At 53.2% G+C, this 20,842-nt stretch overlaps 3 protein-coding genes across 4 annotated transcripts in view; 2 read left to right on the top strand and 1 right to left on the bottom strand.

Moving 5' to 3' along the window:
• SNX33 (sorting nexin 33) lies at positions 1-8,901 on the bottom strand. 2 transcript variants are annotated; one of them, XM_059180320.1, is made up of 2 exons: positions 7,336-8,901; positions 1-1,623 (listed from the first exon to the last, which is right to left on the bottom strand). In XM_059180320.1, exons 1-2 carry the CDS (start codon positions 8,801-8,803, stop codon positions 1,370-1,372), a joined length of 1,722 nt encoding a protein of 573 aa, XP_059036303.1. In that variant the 5' UTR covers positions 8,804-8,901; the 3' UTR covers positions 1-1,369. The 2 variants fall into 2 exon arrangements, with proteins under 2 accessions (XP_059036303.1, XP_059036304.1); XM_059180321.1 differs by lacking the exon at positions 1-1,623 and adding an exon at positions 2,662-7,045.
• A 629-nt stretch (positions 8,902-9,530) lies between these two features.
• Positions 9,531-20,842, top strand: part of SNUPN (snurportin 1) — a 42,958-nt gene continuing 31,646 nt past the window's right edge. The window contains exon 1 of the mRNA XM_059180327.1: positions 9,531-9,670. The gene's annotated coding sequence lies outside the window, so the exon portion shown is untranslated. The remainder of the gene's footprint in view (positions 9,671-20,842) is intronic.
• On the top strand, positions 15,978-17,414 carry IMP3 (IMP U3 small nucleolar ribonucleoprotein 3). The gene has a single exon (XM_059180328.1). It carries the CDS (start codon positions 16,635-16,637, stop codon positions 17,187-17,189), a length of 555 nt encoding a protein of 184 aa, XP_059036311.1. The 5' UTR covers positions 15,978-16,634; the 3' UTR covers positions 17,190-17,414.

The following is a 20,842-nucleotide window of genomic DNA, read 5'->3' on the forward strand; positions in this document are numbered from 1 at the left end:
TTTTGTTGTCTTAATTGCAAAAGGTTTATCAAGAAAACAAGAAAGAAAAAAAGATTCAAGCAGCAGGAGCCAGAAGTGGCCATGACCTCCTGGGGAGGCCAGCAGTGGCACCTGTCAGTTCCCCCAATCCTGACGGCCCACACCCTGGCCTGGGAGAAGGGAATAGCCCCCTTGAGGATGTAAACATGGGTGGGAGACAGCACAACCTGGCTGGGGAGGGAGCCGGGGCTGAAATCACAGTGAGGCTGGCCATAGGCGCGTGGGCCCAGGACTTCTGGGGCAGTGGGCAAGCCGGCCCCTGTCTTTTTCCCCTTGGCCTTCCCTCTGTGCAACAGGAAGGATTCCGGGATTCATTGGGGCCTGCGCCTGCTCAGAATGTGCAGAGCTGCTGCTGGTGAACTCAAATATCTGGGAACTTCTGGGTGTCCTTTCCACGAAGGTGCCACCAAGGTCCTGGGGTCACTGGCTTGTCTCAGCACCTTGAGCCCAGGGAAAAGATGCTGCATGGTCCCCTAACCAAGAGCTAATGGAGGCTCAGGAGGTGGAGGGGAGTCAGGAGGGAGTTGGCCTGCAGCTCCTCCTAAGGGAACAAAGTGAGGCAGGGACAGCGACATGGGAGGAAGAGCCCTTCCCTCTGTCACAAAGGCCAAAATCCCCACCAAGGGGGCACCAAACTTACTGGGGAAAAGTAAGGGAGAGAAGAGGGGGTGCTTTCATGTCTTCACACCTTTGCCCATGCTATTCTTCTGACTGTCCCCTCCACCCTCGGCCCCATCTACTGTCTGCCAGGTCCTGTCATTCTCCAAAACACTACTCAAATGTCACTTATTCTACGGAGCCTTCCCTGACCAGCAGAACGAGTGGTTCTTTCTTTAAGCTTTCAGGAAGCCCTTATTTACCATCAGTCACTCTGTGTTGCCCTTGTCTGTTTCTGTGTCTGACCCCAGCTCGCCTGGGGACTCCCTGAGGGCAGGCATGTCGCAGCCCTGGTACCCAGCCAGCATCTGACATGGGGCCGCAGCAGGGCCACCCCGTGCCTGCTGAACGAGTGTGGGGGTGGTGGCCAGGTGAGTGAGCACTGCAGGTTCTAGGGGAGGCTAAGGCCGGGGCCCAGCCTCAAGCACTGACCCAGGGCCCAGCCTCAAGCGCTGACTCACAGCCCAGGGCTGGGCCTGGAAGGTTCCTGACCCCGATCTCACCCCTGCTGTGCCCCTTACCTCTAAGAGCTGGGGAACTTCCACAGGGGGACCCAGGACTCGTCTAAAGCCCCCACAGCCCTCCCAGCCACTACTGGAGCAGGTGGGTCTAGTGAGCAGAGCACGTGGCGGCGACCAGGCTGAGGCGCAGGGCGGGGGCTGGGGACACATGGTCAGAGGCTGTCGTACATGCGCAGAGTCTTCTCCAGCTGCTGGCCCACCCGCTGGTAGAAGAGGATCTGCTGGCGCAGGTAGTTCTGCATCATGTGCTTGAAGTCGAGTTCGCGGCGCTGGTGGAAGTGGTTCATTTCGGCCTGCAGGGCGAAGCCCACCACACGGCAGCGCCTGCGAATGCCATCTGCCTCGTCCTGTGCCATGCGGCCCTCGTCACTCATGCGTTGGCTCTCCTTCACCTTGGCGAAGGCGCCTGGCACGGGCACAGTGGAGGAGGACAAGGGAAGTTAGGGCTCTGGTCTGCCTGCTTTGCTCCCTATACCTTCCAGGAGCCCCCTCAGGGACAGCCACCTGGGTGTCTCCCCCAGGACCTCCCCCAAACCCTCACCATCAGGACACCTTCCCTCCAGACCTGGGGCACTGCCAGCGGCCTGTGGCACCCAGCCCATCACAGCCCTGCTGGCTGTATCAAGTTCCAGGACAGGGCCGTCCTTACCCAACACCACCATCGTCTCTCACACTGGCTCCTAATCGGCTCAGACGTCACCTCCTCCAGAAAGCCTTCCCAGCAGCCCCCCAGGGCATGAGGTACCTCCCCGTGTTCCTGGGGCTTCCATCAGCCCTGGCTCTTAGCACCCTGTGCTTGCTCTGCCTGCCTCCCTCTGCTCTGTGAGCTCAGTGTCTCCCGCACCCAGGACCAGGCCTGGCCCCCAGGAGAGCTGGGTACACGTCTGATGAGTGGATTCGACCGGTCCCTCCATGAGCAGCAACTAAGGGGCTCCCACCTCAGGCCCAGTGTCTAAGAGGTTCTCCATACCACCTGACAAACAGCCAAGAGGGGCGCCCCTCTACCCACAGACGAAGGTTGCTGGCTATCTGCCCAGCCAGGAGGCGCTCCGGGAGTTAGGCCCTGCACCCATTCCATGCTGACCCCGTGTTCATCAAACTCACCCTGCTCTTTCCTACCGCCACCTCTCTGCCCGCAAGATCTTTCTATATAATTTAAGGCCCCTGATCAGACTCGGGCAGCATTTCCCTGCCAGAGCCTCCCGCAGTGCCCCTAGGTTGGATGCCTCCCACACCTCCCGACCCTTCTCCAGGGTGCTCCCGACCCCCACTGATTCTAAAAACAGCACATCAAAGTCACATGGAATTTTCCTTTGTGTGTGTCTCCCCACCAGCCTAGAGGGACCAGAGGAGGCCCTGCACTAACCAGGTGACAGATGGGGGGTGGGGGACAAACCTGGGCAGGGGACCCAATTTAGAAGAATCTGAATAAATCAGCAAGCAGTTGGTGAATGAATTTCAGCTCTGCATTAACAGGCACTTGACTGACTGTGCACTGAAGGCTGCGGGGCCAGTTGCAGGGGGAAGGAGGACGTCTTCCTGGGCCTGACGTGCACTCCTCACAGGGCTGTAGGGACTGCACTGTGCAAAGCAGGGTACAGGTACAGGAAGGCCTGGCACACAAGATAACACAGCCCCGAGCGCTTGAGAAGCATCCAATCACGCCAACAGCCCACTGGGTGCCTCTGACTCTTGCTCAAGATGTCTAATGCATTCGAGATCCTTCTTTCAGTCATTTACTCTGTGGCAGGCCCAGGGCTCCACATGCTGGAAACAACTACAGAGGCACCCATAGGAGCTGGCAAGTGCATGGCTAACAGGGACACCTGAGGCGGGCAGACACAAGTTTGGAGGATCTCCAGGGTCGCTCACACCGCACTAGAAAGAATTCGACCGTCACCAGCTCCCAACCAACTTGCTCCTTCTGCCACCCTCCCTAAGCCACCTCCCGCCTCCTGTTCCACCCCAACTGCCCAAGTCTGGGCAGCACAAGAGGGACCATCCCAAGGCCCAGCACAAGGGCTCAATAAGAGACTTCGGAGCTAAAGAGGTCCTAGAGGCCAGCAGCACAGAGGAAACTGAGGCCCTGCCAGGGAGGACTTCCCTAGGGCCTCCCAGCCTCCTTCGTGCCCCATATGTGGGGGTGCAGAGGTGCCCCCGACAGCTGGGGATGTGGACATCTACTGCAGAGACCCCATGCTAGGTCACCCAGGTCACCCCATCTGTGTGAGGCCCCCAGATAACAGACAAGGAACCTACTTGAAAAGGACACACTAACTAGCTTGGATTCCAGCTGCAGCTGCTTTAAAAAATCTGGATGCAGTGAGGGTGGACCCAGATTCCAGAGGGCTTTTCTGACCTTGGAGGAAAGAAAGTTTCCTTTTGTTGATGGGGAGACAGAGGCCCAAGTAATAGAAATAAATCTATTGCAATTGCTAGGTATCCACACCCAGGCAGGGGGCCAGCAACAGGGGACAAAAGCTGTGGAGAGGAGGGGACAGGCGGAGGTCCCACCCTGCTCTCTTTCACCTCTCCACCCTGTGACTCAGATCTGAAGCTGAGACCGAACAACCCTAACATACCCCTGAGACAGGCTGGGAGTCGGGGCTCAGGCCCATCGGGCAGCTCTGCTATATTCCATGTAGGACTCAACCCCAGAGCTCAGGACCCAGGGAAGCCTCCTGCCCTGGCAGGTGTCCTGTAAGCTGGATCCCAGGAACTAGGAAAGGAAGGTCAGGTCCCAGACACACTCCTGAAGCTCCCACCTAAATCTAACCTGTCCCCGCCTCTCCGAGGAAATCACCCCCAACCCACGTCAGGGACAGGAGGTCTGAGCCCCCGTCCCAGCTGTGTCACTTCCAGAAAGCCACTGGGTCAGAGGTCTCCCAGCTGTCCAGTGGAACAGGCTGGACTAGGTCTGATGCCACTGACTATTGCTCTTGGCAGTACAGTGATTTTGAGTTTCTAGATCTAAAAAATGGGATCATAACTGTCCCCACCCTAGAGTGTAGTTAGGGTTTAACAGAACTCATCTGTACAAAGTACTTAGGCCAGCACCCAGCAGAGTTTAAGAGCTCAAGATGCTCCATGCAACCATGTGCTTCAGCTGCTGGTGGCTGGTAGCAAGAGGCTTCTCTTTGTTTATGGAAGTCTAGGAGGGGAGGGAGAAGGAGGGTTAGATGATAGCCTAGAACACAGAGGTCAGACCTGCCCATCCCCCCAGACAAGCACTTGGTCCTGCTGTGGACATGCTTCCACCGCCAGCCTAGGAGTCCCATGGCTGCTGCCGCACGCTGTGAGTTCCTGGGCCTGCTTCCGACCCGCCAAGCACGCCAACTGAGTTAGCAGGGTGCTAAGCACCCATCCTCCCTCATCCTTCCCCTCTGCCTCATCTACCCGTGCACCCATCCCTTGGGGTGCTCCTTCACCCCATCTGTCTGGCACAAGGGAACCAGCCTGGGCGGTGTACTCAGACACCCTTGGGCCCCAATTTCTGCTCTGCGTATCATCCCCACCTCACTGGACCTCATCGGGAAAATACAGGGGACCACAGTAACTTCCCTGCCCTGCTGGCTCACAGGGAGAGGCCCTGGATAGGCACTATTTCCCCTTGTCCCAGAGTAACTATGACTAGGGCCCCTTTTACGCCAAGACTGTCTGGGTTTCAATGGTTAATTATATGGTTCCTCTTCTCTTAGGTGACCCCTAGACTGCTGGGCCACCGGGCAGACAGAGTGGTGGCCTTCATCTCAGTGCCAAGTAGACTCCACGTTCTGTTTTACTAAGGGGGACACTGAGAGAGGAAAAACACCCTCACGGTCATCTCAGAGGCAATATTTGTCCAGATCCTGGCCTCCTGACCCCACCTAAGCCTCCTGTCTCCTTCCTTCCATGGCCTCTGCCATTCGCTTGCTATCTTTCAGATGTCCTGATGGACTAGACAGAATTCTGGATATCTGAGGCCCAACTTTCCTGCTCCTCTCTCTAAGAAAGAGTCCCACCCACATGGCCAGCATGGAACTCCTTCTCCCCTGATCAGGCCATGGTCCTCCAAACCTGCCCAATTCTGTCTCAGCCAGATCCCAAGCCCTCCTCCCTAACTTGCCCAGCCACAGCCCAGAAGGAGGAAAAGTAAGCCCAAATGAGTTGGTCCACTGGGGAGGGGTCCTCAGGGTGAGGGAAGGTGGATTTGCCTCTGCCTAAGGTTGAATGCATGAGCCCAGATGACTGCTGGGCCCTCACTCTCAGAAAGACCTCAAGAAGACACTCGGAAATGGCCTCTCTCAGCTCTGCGTCCCTGCTCCTCTGAAAGGCCAGCCTGACATCACTGCTTCCTGCTTCAGTGCAACCCTGGGAGCCCTGGCTGGGGAAGGGGCCACGCTCCTTCCCCAGCTCTGGACCGGGGTGGCTGTTTACTCACTGTGCCCCTGCTTTCCCCCGCCACTGCCCACACAGACATACACGATCCAAGGAGCTGGTTGAACCAGCTTTCCCAGGCCTGAGTGCAGCAGTGAACGTGCTTCTACTTCCGGCCAGGGAGACACCTGCCCCACAGGCCCCAGTCAGCCAGTCGCCTCTGCTCTATGCCTGCCCCAGAGCTCAGAGTCAGCTCTAAGGCATGACCCCGTTCTCCACCAGATCCTCCCCAGGAGGCTCCCCTCCTGAGAGTTCACTGGATCGAACTTCCCTTGTTTTCTAGATCAGGAAACTAAGGCCCAGAGAGGGGAAGGCACTTCCCGGGAATACCCAGCAAACTGGGAACACAGCCAAAACTAGAACTCAGGGCTCATGTTTCCTGAAGCTGAAGGAAGGTGGAAGGAGGAGGACAGGAAGGTGAAGGTGAGAAAAAAGGGCAGGGAAAGGAAGGAGGATGAGAAAGTGAGGGGAGAAAGGAACCTGGGAGAAGTTCTAGAAGGCGATCTCCTGGTAAAGCAGAACAGGGCTGGCGTACTTTGGGCTCTCCTGGATACAGAGGCAGAGGGTGGTGTTTGCTGTCCCCCCACCCGGCTCAGTCCAGAGGTCTGCCTCTGAGCCCCACCCAGAGGAAAACTCCGCACCAAGCCAGGCCTGACCTCAGGGCCTAGGGGCCCGGGAGCCAGCCCCACGCCCTGCAGACGTTCTTCCGGAGTTACCAAGCAGCCCCAGGGAGAACCACACCTCTCTCAACATCTGCCCGGCCTGTTGTCCCAGGACTTAGCCACCTGCCAGTTCAGCCCCTCACTCACTGCGCAGGCCAAAAGAAGCCAGGTTCAGGAAGGGGGAGTTGAATGGGCCATGTGGGTAGTGCCCCGAACCCCTGTTCCTCCCCTGGACCAGCCCCGGTGCCCCTAGGTGACCTGGGATGAGTCACTTCCCTGGCAGTTCCTTGACGGCCCAACAGTAACAGACAGGGGCTCATCCTGTCCCTCCCCCACGGAGGGGGGCCATGAGAACTGAAAACACAGCTGGGCTTGGGAACTGGCCAACATGGTTGTGTCCTTAGGGAGGCGCAGGAGGAAGGGACAGTCTCAGCTGGGCCACGGACTCCCTGTGCAGCCAGCCTTCTGCGGACATCAGCTTCTTCATCTGCAAAATGGGGACAGCGAGCCTCCCGCACATGGACAGGGAGCTCACAGATAGGGTATGCAGTGCGACGAACAGGCTCCAAAACACGAGGGCAGGGAGTGGAGCTTGAGAGGAGTGGGAAGACAGGCCACACTCTGTGCTCTTGTTATCTGTGTCCCTGTCCCCCACGAGCCTCTGGGCTCCTCAAGGCCAAGGCCTGGGCCCCAGTCATCTCCATGTTCCCAGACTCAGCCTGATACCTCGACGGGCTCAGCTCAGAATGGCTAGATGATCAAATGAAACAGAAACAGAAAAAATGGAATGCATGAGCAAACGAATGGACAATGAAAAATAAACAGCGAGCTCCTCGAAGTCAGGGACCAGAGCTGTCTACAGTAACATCCCACACATAGACCAGCACCTGCCCCATGGCAGGTGCTCAACACAATGTGGAATGAATGAATGAGACAGAAAGACTAGACAGGCTGCTCCTATTCCCCTAGACTATCCTCAGATTTCCAGTGCCCTGCAGAGCGCAGACTCGGCAAGGTCTCCTGCCCACTCTGGCTCTTACCTTTCTGCAGGTGAATGATATCGGGGAAGTTTGAGAGCAGGCCCTGGTAGAGGGAGAGCGTGTCAAGCATCTGGAAGAGGTCGTTTTTGGGCTGCTCGGCAAACATCTCACCGACAGCTTCATAGGTGCGGCCCGTGTGAGAAATGGCGCTGTTGAGGGCCTCAGAGCTAAACGGGGGGTCCATCTGGAAGGCATGGCTGATGGCCTGGAAAGCACTGCCCAGTTTCTGGAACTCCTTGCGGAAGCCCCCCACATGCTTGCGCACCAGTTCTGAGGCCACAGTGCTGAGCTGCAGGACACTGTCATCCATCTTCTTGCTGAAGGCCTTGAACGTGTCCACACGGTCCTCCACGTCCTGCAGGTCCTGGTGCTCCGTGGGGATCTGGAAGGTGAGCAGGAAGCTGGCACCCACCATCTCATCCTTCTCGGCCCGGCGCTTGCCCATCTTCCACTGCTTGTCATCCAGGCAGCTGAGGAAATGCTGGAAGCCCTCATACTGGGACAGCACGGGGTGGCTGGTCATGTGGTCCATCCAGAGAATGAGCCGACGCTTCCGCTTCTCAATAAAGTCCTCCTCGAAGCGGCCTGTGGCCTGCTTCTCCGGCAGGTGGGGCACTGAGATGACAGTGAACTTGTGCAACAGGCGGTTATAGAGCCAGTCAAAGTGTTTGTAGCGCCGGTAGACTGGCGAACCGGCGTGGGTCGGTGTGAGCTTGTAGGAGATGTAGCTTTTGATGCCCTTGAACTTGGTCTGTTTGGTGGGGTCCTCCACGGAACAGGCAAACGGGTGGGGGTTGGCCTTCCACTGGGGCCCACGAGGGCCCATTTCAATGGAGTACGTCTCGGCAATCTTGGCCATCATGGGCACATCACCCAGGATAAAGGCCTCCACTCCAGAGCGCACGAAGCACGAGAAACGGTTGAGGTTGCGTCCCACCACACTGCCGCGCTTGGCAGACGCCAGGCTGTCCTGCCGCTCCAGGGCTGGCTTGGGCCGAAAGGCCATGTGCTGGCTGGGGTAGGCACCAGGGTAGGAGAGGTTGAGAGGTGGGTGCCCGTTGGTGCCCAGCCCACCAGCCCGAGGCTCCTCTACCACCGTGCTTCCATCGTCCCAGTCATCCCAGTCATCGTCATCATCCTCCTCAAAGCTGCCCTGGTGTGAGAGGAAGCCACTGACCCCACCACTCCTGGAAGGGCTGGCCACACCAGAGCTATCGTACAAGCTCACCTGGGTGCCCAGAGAGCCTGGGCTGCTGGAGTAGTCGGCATGGTTGGGGCTGGCACCAGACCGGATGATCTCCACGTAAGAGGCAGGGAAGAGCCCTGTCTCCCCGCGGCTATTCTGGCCCTGCAGCCAGCCATCCAGCGAGGTCTCACTGAAGATGACCAGGTCCTCATCCTGATGGATACTGATCTCCTCCTTGTTCTCACTGCGGAAGTCATAGAGGGCTCGCCCTTTCAGTGCCATGGCTGGGCCAGTGGTAGAGAGAGACAAGGACAGCGTCCTGCCCAGAACTGGGAATGCACTAGCAGCTCAAGGCCTGTCACAGCAGCTCAGTCTCTTGGCCCCTAAACTGGGGTTTACTACCCACAGATGCTGTCCAGCCTCCCACTACTCAAAGCAATGTCCGAGGCCCATTAACTGCCTATTATTATTAGGTCTCCGGAACACTCCTGTGAGCAGGGAGAGATCATATCCATGTAGTCTCTCCTTTCTTCCCCTCCCAGAAGAAAAGTCAAGTGAACTAAAGAAATCAGCTTTAAGAGGGCAAGAGTTTGACACTTTCCACTGGAACAATGTCCTAAAGCAGAAGAGAATCACTCAAAAACCACCGTTTCAGAAACCGAGGCAGCTCTGGCTCTCAGCTCCTTCAGGCTGCTCGTATTCCTCTGCAGATCTGCTCCTTCCTCCTTCCTCCTCCTCCTGGGCCACTGGGTTTTCAAAAATCCAGAAAATCCAAGAAGGGCATGGAGAAAAGCAGCAGCCTCTTGAATCCAGTCCAAGGGTGGATGTGTCCGGCTTCACAACGAGCCAGGCCGGGGGAGAAAACAAGGACTGAGGCTTACACAACAGGCCGCCAACTCCGTCGACCCTGGCGGCCCAGCCGGCTCTGGCCCGGCCTCTGGCCCCCCGGCCCCCAGCCCTCAGCCGGCTCAGGAGCCTTCTCCCCGCCTCCGAAGCGGCCGGCCCCCACCCTAGGGAAGGAGGGGGCGCGACGAGGCGCTCTGGCGACTTCTGGCCACTAGCTGAGTGGCCTCTTTTGTTTGCCTAGCTCCTCCGCAGTTTCTGAGCCTGAAGCTGACCCTGATCTGAGTCCAAGGATCCCGTCCAAAGGTAAGCCCCGCGGTCCCCGGTCCCGGCGCGCAGGCCCTACAGACCCCCAGCCCTGGCGTGCACGCACACACTCAACAGGAGTTTGTAGAGTGCGCTCCGGCGAGCAGATGGCGCGCCCGGCCGGCTGGCGCTCGGTCCTCCGCTCGGCCCCGCGGTGTCCCGCCGGCGGGCGGCGGGCTGTGCCCCCGGCCCGCCTCCACGTTCAGCACTCGCAGCCCCTCTGCGCCGCCGCCAGCTAGAATCTAGCTCCAAAACAACAGAAAAAAGGGATTCCAGGAGGCGGTGTCCGGAGAAAGGAGGGAATAGCCGAGGGGGAGGTGAGGGGTGGGGAGAGGGAGGGAGGGAGGGAGGAAAAGCTGGCTGGGGAATTGGGCAAACTCCACCGCACTTCCGTGCGTCCTGGCTGGGCCGGCACGGCCCGGCTCCGCCCTCCCGCGGCCTGGAGCGCTGCAGCCGGGGGCCCTCGCCTACTCCTCGCGTCTTTCCTTCTCGCGCTCGCCTTCCCTCGCTCGCTCGGGTCTGGGTCTGAAGGAGGGGGCCGGAATTCTCCAGGATCCCCTACCAGTCCGCCCCGCGGGGAGACACCTCTCACCCGAGGAGCTGAGCGCCGCCGCCGCCGCCGCTGCCGCCGCAGCCGCCGCCTCGCCTTGCCTCCTGGGTTCTGTCACCCTCCTGCCTTTCCCATGACGCAAGTGACGGAAAACTCCGAAAGTTTGCAAAGTGAGGGCTTGCGAGGAGGATGCCAGAGCCAAGACCCGGGGGAAGGGATTGAAGAAGGGTGCCGGGAGAGCAGTCGACGCCCCCCTCCCTTTCCCCTGCCCTTTCACCCCTTCCCTGGGGAGACAGGATGAAACTGGGCCGTGGCGCAGCCTGGGGATTGTTCTCCGGAGGGGGCCCCAGGGCGGGCCCCAGTGCCAGCAGCGCCCTCTGGGAAGAATCCTTAGAGGCCTGGGATACTGACCGCTGCAGGTCCTGGTACTTTAGCCAGACAAGGCCAGAAGCGCCCCCTGCCCTGGAAGACTTCCTTCAGAGGGAAAGACCTAACCCTGCGTATGTAGCAACCGGGAACAAGCTTAGGCACAACCGGTTCCCTGATGCTTTGTGCGGCCACGGGGACTAGATGTTCATCTGCAGTCAGCAGCAAGGAGAGAGGGGTGGTCCACAGAGGCTCGGGCAAAGAGGCAGGGGGGATCTGACACTCGGTCAGCCCATCCGGGACACTTTGGTCGCTGACTGTCGGGCACTCTGCTGGGGGCTGGAGATTACATCACAACAGGCAATAGGTATTGTGCCTTCTTGGATTTACAGTCCACGGTCTTGTCTTTAATTCATCTATCCTGTGTCTGTCTCACTCATTCAGTCATGAAATCAAGGAAGCATCAATTTAGTAATCATTCTGTATCAGGCCCCCTAGGCTACAAAGATAAGACATTGTCCTTACTTTCCTGAAGCTCAGATACATCAGACCGGTAACTCCCTACCCAGTGTCACCAGGGGAATGAAATGTGCATGGGAGGGCACTTGTCCCATGGCTGGAGCAAGGATCAAGGAAGGCTTCCTGGAGGAGGAGGTGCTTAAGGTGAGACCAAGGCCTTAGCCCCTACTCCTCTTCCTGGCTATGCCCTGGAGCCTTGCCTACCCTCTTCCAGCTAGAACATCCTTCCTCCTCATTCTGACTTTTCCTACTTTTTGCAGATTGGTACAAGGTAGAGCTGCTAAAGCTGGGCACCTTTGGCTGGTTTTTTTGTTGTTGTTGTTTTGGTTTGGTTTTTCGTTTTTTTTAAATATTTTATTTATTTGACAGACAGAGATCACAAGTAGGCAGAGAGGCAGGCAGGGGCGGGGGGGGGGGGGGAAGCAGGCTCTCTGCTCATGCAGGGCTCGATCCCAGGACCCTGAGATCATGACCTGAGTTGAAGGCAGAGGCTTTAACCCACTGAGCCACCCAGGCACCCCACCTTTGGCTGTTTTGAGGGTTATAGGTGCAGGTCTCTGGCCCCAAAACCCAAGTTCATTGGTATAGTGAGTAGATCTGATTCCCTATGCAGGGCTGGATATGACCTGGCTATGTACAAACCCCTGAAGGCCAGGTTTATTTGTTTTTTTTTTTTTTTAATTTTTATTTGTCACTGTAGTTGACATACATGAAACTAAAATACATTAGTTTCATGTGTACAACATAAGTGATTTGACAATTACATATATTACCAATTGCTCACAGTGTTAAGTGTAGTGACCAGCCCAGGTATTAAACTGCAAAGAGAAATACAACTGGTCAGGCAGGCCTGAATTTTTGCATCAACAGAGCATGGTAGTCTGAGCTGCTCCTTAGGAAACCCAGTTACCAGAAGGTTAGCTCAGAACCAGAAAACCCCGTGATAGGAAGAGACAGTGTGACAAGTCTTTTAGCCAAGAAATCTTGAGATCTTGACCCCCACAATAGGGGCAGCCTTGATTCTAAGGATTCGGGTCATCCTACTCTTGCTACAACCAGAGCTGGAGTATGTTCCTCCCAGTTACTTTTGGGATACCCTTTCTTTGTGATCTCTCTTCAGTTCCCATAGCCTTTCTCCAAGCTGAGCCTAACAACAGCAACTTCTTCATCAGTGCCACACACTGCTGTAAACGTTTTACCTTTATTAGCTCCATTAATACAATCAGTAGGATTTCTGCTTACCCAACCAGGATCCTAGTCCAGCCACCTCCCTGATGGCCTTTGAGTTGATTCCCAAACACCTCAGTCACACATTCACAGACCAAGAATCTCAGACTTACTCCTACATCTGTTCTGGGTGGGGTTGTTCTAACTCTCAGGAGCCACCCTTATGTCCAGGTTCTTGGGAAAAAAATTCTCTTGAGTCTCATAGAGATTTCCATACAGTACTGGTATCTTCAATTCCCTCCCTTTCAATGACCTTCTTGAAGTCTAGGGATAACACCACTCCCCCGACCCACCCCGGCCCAGGTGCTAGTCCCTGGGAACTGCACTAACCTTTGTGGTTTCCCTACACCCTGCCCATTCCCTTGAGACAAAGTCCTTTTATTTAATTCTCCTCACATTATTCTTTTTTTTTTTTTAAGTTTTATTTATTTATTTATTTGACAGAGATCACAAGTAGGCAGAGAGGCAGGCAGAGAGAGAGAGGAAAGCAGGTTCCCTGCTGAGCAGAGAGCCCGATATGGGGCTCGATCCCAGGACCCTGGGATCATGACCCGAGCCGAAGGCAGAGGCTTAACCCACTGAGCCACCCAGGCGCCCCCACATTATTCTTTTTTAAAAAGATTTTTTAATGTATTCATTTAACAGAGGGAAAGAGCTCAAGCTGGGGAAGCAGCAGAGGGAGAGGGAGAAGCAGGCCCCCCGCTGAATAGGGAGCCCAACCCTGGGATCACAACCGGAGCCAAAGGCAGCCAGCTGCCCCTCCTCACATCGTTCTATTTGGAGTGTGTTCTCTTTCCTCCTGGGGCCCTGACTCATGCTCAGCAAACAGCATCCATTCCCCATCCAAGCAACCAACTCTCCTCCTTTAGCAAAGGAGTCAGCAAGGAGAACAGCAGCCAGTGGTTTCCAAGCTGACCCCACTTGTGGCAGCGAGAGTACATGGGACTACGCTGTAACAATGCACAGGAGAGGACAAAAACCTGAGATAGTGCAAGGGTACCGGGCTAGGGAGAAGTAAATCTGGGACTTTATGCAAGTAGAATAGACTGGAATGGCATCCAACAAGCTGTGGGTATTGAGGAAAAGAGTCAACCCACATCTTTAAAAAATAGATTCTCCACTCTACTTCCCCCACCAGCTACTGCCCCATTTCTCTGCATGCATGAGCAAAATTTCTCAAAATAGCCATCTATACTAGCTGCCTGCAATTTCTTTCCTTTCTCTTCTTAAACCCCTCTAGCCAGTCTTTCATAGTCACACTCCACTGAAACTATTCTTGTCAAGGGCAAAGTCATCAATGACCTAATAGTTATTCTCAGCTCCCCTCTTACTCAACCTCTCCTTAGCATTTCACTGGGTTGATCACTCTTTCCCCCTCTGTACACTTTTCATTTGCATCAGGGAGACCATACTCTCCTGGTTTCCCTTCTACCTCACTGGTTCATCCTCCTCTCTCCAATAATTCTTAATCCTAGAGTGACTACAGAAAGTGGTCCTCTTAACTTTTCTAACCTATTCTCTCCTTTGATGACCTCCCAGGATCATCTTTCTGCCAATAAATTTCATTTTTTTAAATCTCCAACCTAGGCCTTTCTCTAGAATTCCAGACTCAAATGTCTTTCTCCTTGACATCTCCCTGGGATGTCTAATAGACACCTCCAACCCAACACGTCCCGAGAAACATTGGGTACTGCATGCCAGACCCGTTCTACTTGGCAGCCTTTCCATCTCAAGTGATAAGTAGTTTCTTCCACTTGCTCAGGCCAAAAACTGGAGCCGTCCTGGACTCTTCTCATCATCCTGGGACTCCTGTCACTTCAGATTTTCACTACTGCTCTCCTGGTTCCAGCCAATGTCTTTCTCACCCAGATCACTACAGCAGCTTCCTAATGATCAGTTTCCATCCTTGCCTCCTGACAGTCTATTCTCAACATGGCAGTCAGATTGAGCCATTTAAAACATGAGTTAGATGTCAATCCTCTGCTTAAACCATTCAGCATCTCACAAATGTAAAAACCAAAGTCCGTCCTTACTCAAAGGCCTATGAGCCTCTGTCATCTAAACCCTCTTTCTTCCCCTCATAGCCCACTGCGCCAATGAGAATGGTGTTTACTCCTCTTCTGACATGCCAGGTGCATTCCTGTCTTAAGGCATTTGCAGACTGTGTCCTCTTTCTGATATACTCCTCCCCCAGATATCCATATGGCTAAATCCCTATAAAATATCACCTTCTCAATAAGACCTCCCCTGACATGGCCTATTTAAAATTATAGCCCTTCCTCACCCCCCAAAACCCCAGTTTTGTGTCATAATGCTTGTCACTTAACACATATAGTTTAGTTTTTTACTATGTTTATTGTCTGGGGAGCAGGAAGTTAACCAAGAGTCCTACTGCAGACATGCTGAGCGAGGGATGAGGATGGAGGTGAGGCTGGAGGAACATGAAGGGTGAGGATGCAGTACAAAGTGGGAGAAGATATTTGTTCCATATATAACTAGTTAGGTTTAATATGTGTAATACATAAAGAACATCTTCAAACCAATTAGAAAAAAAAGCAAACTGTATTAGTTTTCTATTGCAGCTACTACAAATTACCACAAACTTGGTGGCTTAAAGCAACCCAGCTTTATTCTTTCACAGAAATCCAAACTGGATCTCACTGGGCTAAAATTAAAGAGTCATCAGGGCTATATTTCTTCTGGAGCTCTAAGGAAAAAATCATTTCCTTGCCTTTCCAGCTTCTAGAGGCCTCTCACAGTCCCCTGCATTTGGAACCCTTTCATCTTCAAAGCTCACTATCACATCACTCAGACTTCTGCTTTCATCATCATATCTCCTGACTCTTCTGCCCCCCTCTTTTATTTATAAAGACCCTTTTGATAACATGGGACCCACCCAGATAATTGAGAATATTCTCACCATCTCAAAATCTTTAATTTAACCACATCTGCAAAATCAGTGTGTATACAAATTACCTGGGGACCTTGTTAAATGCAGATTCTGATTCTGTAGGTCAGGAATCGGCCTAACATACTATATTTCCAACAAGCTCTTTGCTGGTCCACTGACTCCACTTTGAATAAGAAGGCTCTCAATGTATTTAGAGATGCATGTGTAATGATAAAACTGTTTTTTACTTTTTAAGCAAAAGGAAAAAATAAACACAAAACTCAGAAGAATAGATACCATTAGCTCTGGCTAGAGGAGTGACTGGAATAGGTAGATGACATTTTCTTAAACTGGCTGTCCGGTTCATAAGTATTCATTATATTTTGTAACTTCCATATATTAATATATTATTTTCCATATCAAGTATTATATACTTAAGAGGACGATGAAAACCATACAAAAATAAGACAAAATGATCACCGAAGAAGCTAGGTGGCGTCAAAGGCCTGGGCAAAAAAAGTGGTGAGTCCACATAACTTACAGATGTAACTAGCCATAACAGCGTTAAACTCAGTACTCAGTACTGGGTAACCAGAAGTCCACCCACCCAGTCGGGCTAATTTGTATGAATTCAACTGAGGAGTTAGGTTTCGTACTTAACGTCCAAATTTCTCAGACTTGCTCTGTTTTAGGAACCACGTGGCAATCCTGCTAACAATACAGTTTTCCAGGAGGCTCCCGTATAGATCTCGATTCTATACATTAAGGAAGCAGCCGGGGAATCAGTATTTTTATAGGTTCGCCAGCGTCCAGCCCCGCCAGACAGGGAGGAACCGCTAGCCGGCCTGCTAAAGGGCCCGGCGGTAGTGAGCCCCGTGGACTACCGGTCAGCCCCGAACGTCCGGCTCCGGAAAGATCCCCACCAGGTGGGAGGGAGCCGACGAGGGTTAGCACGGTAAACTCCATCCAACAAGCACGGCGGTCACCCGTCTTCCCCCAGCACTGTCCTCAGCTTCTCTGGGCAGACTCACCTGAAAGTCCCTAAAAGGTGTAAGTCTGAACGAGAGGAAACGACTACCGCACTAGACGATACATTTTGGGTAACTTAAGACCTCGCGAAATTTTTTAACAAAAAACGAAAAGAAAAACACCTCCCCGTGACGCCCGCCGCCCCACCTCCGGCCTCTCTCCGCTACTTCTTCCCGGTCCCCTCAGCCAACGCGAAAAGAAACGCGAGACAGAGATGTGAGGCGTGGCTCACTCTGACCAATGGAAATCGAGGGCGTGGCCTCGAGCCTCTCTCTCAGTGGCCAGGGGGCCCCAGGCCCGGTCTTCGCGCTCGGAGGCGGAAGTCGCTGGGCGACTCGTGCGCGTTCTTAGCCAGGCGGTTTGCTGCACCGGGAGCCGCCATCATGGTGCGGAAGCTAAAGTTTCACGAGCAGAAGCTGCTGAAGCAGGTGGACTTCCTGAATTGGGAGGTCACTGACCACAACCTGCACGAGCTGCGCGTGTTGCGGCGTTATCGGCTGCAACGGCGGGAGGACTATACGCGCTACAACCAGCTGAGCCGGGCTGTGCGCGAGCTGGCGCGGCGCCTGCGCGACCTACCCGAGCGCGACCCGTTTCGCGTGCGCGCCTCGGCCGCCCTCCTGGACAAGTTGTATGCTCTCGGCCTGGTGCCCACTCGCGGCTCGCTCGAGCTCTGCGACTTCGTCACGGCCTCGTCCTTCTGCCGCCGCCGACTGCCCACCGTGCTCCTGAAGCTGCGTATGGCGCAGCACCTCCAGGCTGCCGTGGCTTTCGTGGAGCAGGGCCACGTGCGCGTGGGCCCCGACGTGGTCACCGACCCCGCCTTCCTTGTCACGCGCAGCATGGAGGACTTTGTCACCTGGGTTGACTCGTCCAAGATCAGGCGGCACGTGCTGGAGTACAATGAGGAGCGCGATGACTTCGATCTGGAGGCCTAGCGGGTCGTCCCGGCCAGGGCTGTGCCTCATAGATGGGACAGCTGAGAACTGAAGTTTGAGATTCTGTGAGGGCGCTCTCCCCGAGAGTGTGTCAGCCAGGCTTTGGTTCTTAAGAACTTAGCCCCTCAGCTGCAGGCTACACACAGAGCCAAAGGGTACGGCCGTTTTCCATGAATTTTGTTAGTCCTAGGACTGTTGATAAATGACTGATTTAAGAGTCACTGGGAAGGATGGGGCACCTGGGTGGCTCAGTGGGTTAAGCCACTGCCTTCGGCTCAGGTCATGATCTCAGGGTCCTGGGATCGAGTCCCGCATCGGGCTCTCTGCTCAGCAGGGAGCCTGCTTCTCTCTCTCTCTCTCTCTCTCTCTCTCTCTCTCTCTCTGCCTGCCTCTCTGCCTACTTGCGATCTCTGTCAAATAAATAAATAAATTAAAAAAAAATAAAAAAAAAAAAAAAAAAAAAGAGTCACTGGGAAGGAGTTTGGTGCTGCACTGTGGAGTTGTTGGATTGTGTGCCTGAAACATTGTAGTGTGAAGGAACTTTGGTCTCCACCCCCTTCCCCTCAGCTTTCCCTGTATTATCTTGTAGCAGGACAATTTGGTTCAGTCTATTTAATTAGAATACTTGCTCTGGTTTTGTGATTAAGTTATGTACAGACGATGGAGAATTTGGTCTCACGTTTTCATAAAATGGGTGTTACTGTAGTATTATGGGTGCCCTTCCTTGCCTAAAGGAAGACTTCCAAATGCCAATAAATGGTCCAGCTGCTTTGTATGTGCAAACTTTTGTCTCTCTGGTTTTCTCTTTTAGGTACACATCTGAGTTCCTAAGGCTCAAGAACCCAGCAGAAAAGAATAGGGTCAGCAGCGACCTGCCTGTGGATGAGGCCTGCCACAGGGGGGCATGTGGAGGTTGCAGGATGTTGTACAGGGCTGGGCAAATTTGTCAGTTTACCAATCCCTTCCTCAGAATGAGTGTTTTGGCAGAGCTCTTCCCCACAAGACTTCCTGTTGATATTCCAGCCCCAGGAAATACCATATTAGAGGGTGAAGTGTTTGCTGTTTGCTTGCCTAAGGAAATAATCACCCTGTAGCTTGGCCATCTAGCGGCTAGAAGTGGCCCAGGGAGGGTCCTGGAAACATGTTCTTCGTGGTAGGAAATTGGAGAATAGGAAGACTACCTCTTTTTACCCAAAACTTAACACAAGGAGAAAAGGTAGGATGCCAAGATCATGGATTGGCTTTTACATGTGCCTTCTCCATTACCCAAGGTGAAAGGCAGCATTTGGTAGAGAAACAAAGGAAGGGGATGCTGTGGAAGGTAAATAGCAAATACCTCTATCATGTGTCAGGCACAGTTGTAAGTGCATTATGTGAATTAATCTGTTTAATCCTCCCAGCAGTGCTAAACTAAGAAATGGGGAATCCAATTATCCTCTGCTTTTCAGATAAGGGAACTGAGGCAGAGATGGGTCAAACTGCCCAAGTTTGCATAGCCAATAAGCAGCGGAGCTGGCATCATGCTCGCTTTAAGAGACTGTCAGTGTTGGCTCAGCCAGTCCCTGAGATAATGTAGGGGTATAGAGAGAATCCCCGAATTTGAGTTTCCAAGCCAGCAGAGAAGCAGCACCAACCAATGTGATTGGTCCCCGACAAGATGCTATACAAAGGTTTGAGCAAGGAGCAGGCTTTGGGCTTCAAAGACTTAACTCTCACTGAGACCTGTGTTAGGCTGTCCTTTGATCTTCCCAACAACCCTGCAAGGTATAGGTAGTCTTATCCCTGTCTTTAAAGTGTGGGAAATAATTGAAACAAGAACTTTGTCCAAGGTTGGGGTTCAGGTCCAGGCTTATGTGACTCTAAAGGCCATGTTCTTTTCAGGGCCATTGCTTTAGAAGTAGAAGGAAAGAGAATCCTACTTAGCTCGGGTGGCTGGGCACAGTCTCTGCCCATTTGAGGAATGTCCTCAGGGTTCCCAGGATTGGGGATCTCATGGGGAAGCTGATGCTCTAAAAGCCACCTCTGGCTCCTACCCAGATCCCACAGACCAAGGCAGGTAGATTGACCCTTTGGAGTAGTTGGAGCCTGCTTCTATAGCCCAAACGGATACAACTTCCAAGTTCCCTTAAAGGAAACTGGGCTTAGGGTCTTGGGAGTAAAATACAAGAGTCTTTAGAAAAGTTCTTCTTTCTTTGGGAGGAAGATATGAAAGAATAACTTAGCAAAAGTTATCTAAAAACTTAAAAACTGGGATAGCTCACTCAGTCTGTTAAGCATCTACCTTCAGCTCAGTTCATGATCCCAGGGTCCTGGGATTGAGTCCCACATCCGGCTCACTACTCAGCAGGGAGTCTGCTTCTCTCTCTCTCTGCTTCTCCCCCCAATTCGTGCGCTCTGTGTCTCTCTCAAATAAGTTAAAAAAAAAAAAAAAAAAAAACTTGTAAAAACTTAAAAAAACAACAAAACCTATGCAAGAATCAGAAGGCAAGTTCTCGAACCAGGCTACCTGGTCTGAATTGGGGCTTCTAGGCTTAACTAGCTGTGTAACGTTGATGATTTTTCTTAGCCTCCTCTGTGCCTCCATTTGCTATAATACAAATATGTGGTAATACAGGGTAGGGGAAAACAATGGGGAACTACTGCTCAACAGGTACAGAATTTCCATTTGGGCTGATGAAAAAATTTCAGAAATAGATTGTGGTGATGGTTGTACAATGCTGTGAATGTAGCAATGCTGTGAATGAACACCACTGAGTTGTGTACTTAAAAATGGCTAAAATGGCACCATCGTTTTTTAATTTCTTTACCACATTTTTTTTTAAAGATTTTATTCATTTGATAGACTGAGACACATCGAGAGAGGGAACACAGCAGGGAGAGTGTGAGAGGGAGAAGCAGGCTCTCCACGGAGCAGGGAGCCCAACGCGGGGCTCCATTCTAAGACCCTGGGATCATGACTGGAGCCGAAGCCAGATGCTTAACGACTGAGCCACCCAGGTGCCCCACCACAAATTTTTTTAAGTTTTATTTAGTGACTTAAGTAATCTCTATACCCAGCATGGGGCTTAAACTCACAACCCTGAGATCAAGAGTCGCACGCCCTACTGACTGAACTGGACAGGTGTCCCCACAATTTTTAAAAAGTGAAAAAAATGGGGGTGTACTGACATTAAAAATTATGGAGAGGATTAAATGGTTTAATTCCTACAAAGTACTTAGAGGAGCTCCGGGAATGTGTTAAAACCTTAAAGCTTAGCTCCTGCTTCCCCTCCTTCCCCAGGCCACAAAAGAAAGTCAGGGAGCTAGACATGTTACAACCAAAAAGCCTAATGGATGGGGCGCCTGGGTGGCTCAGTGGGTTAAAGCCTCTGCCTTCGGCCCAGGTTATGATCTCACGATCCTGGGATCGAGACCCGCATTGGGCTCTCTGCTGGACAGGGAGCCTGCTTCCTCCTCTCTCTCTGCCTGCTTCTGCCTACTTGTGATCTCTCTCTCTCTGTGTCAAGTAAATAAATAAAATCTTTAAAAAAAAAAAAAAAAGGCTAATGGATGAAGAGATGTGGCAGGAGATGGGGCACCTGGGTGGCTCAGTGGGTTAAGCCTCTGCCTTTGGTCATGGTCTTGGAGTCCTGGGATGGAGCCCTACATGCCCA

Source organism: Mustela lutreola, chromosome 7 (assembly GCF_030435805.1).
Source record: "Mustela lutreola isolate mMusLut2 chromosome 7, mMusLut2.pri, whole genome shotgun sequence".
NCBI lineage: Eukaryota > Metazoa > Chordata > Mammalia > Carnivora > Mustelidae > Mustela > Mustela lutreola.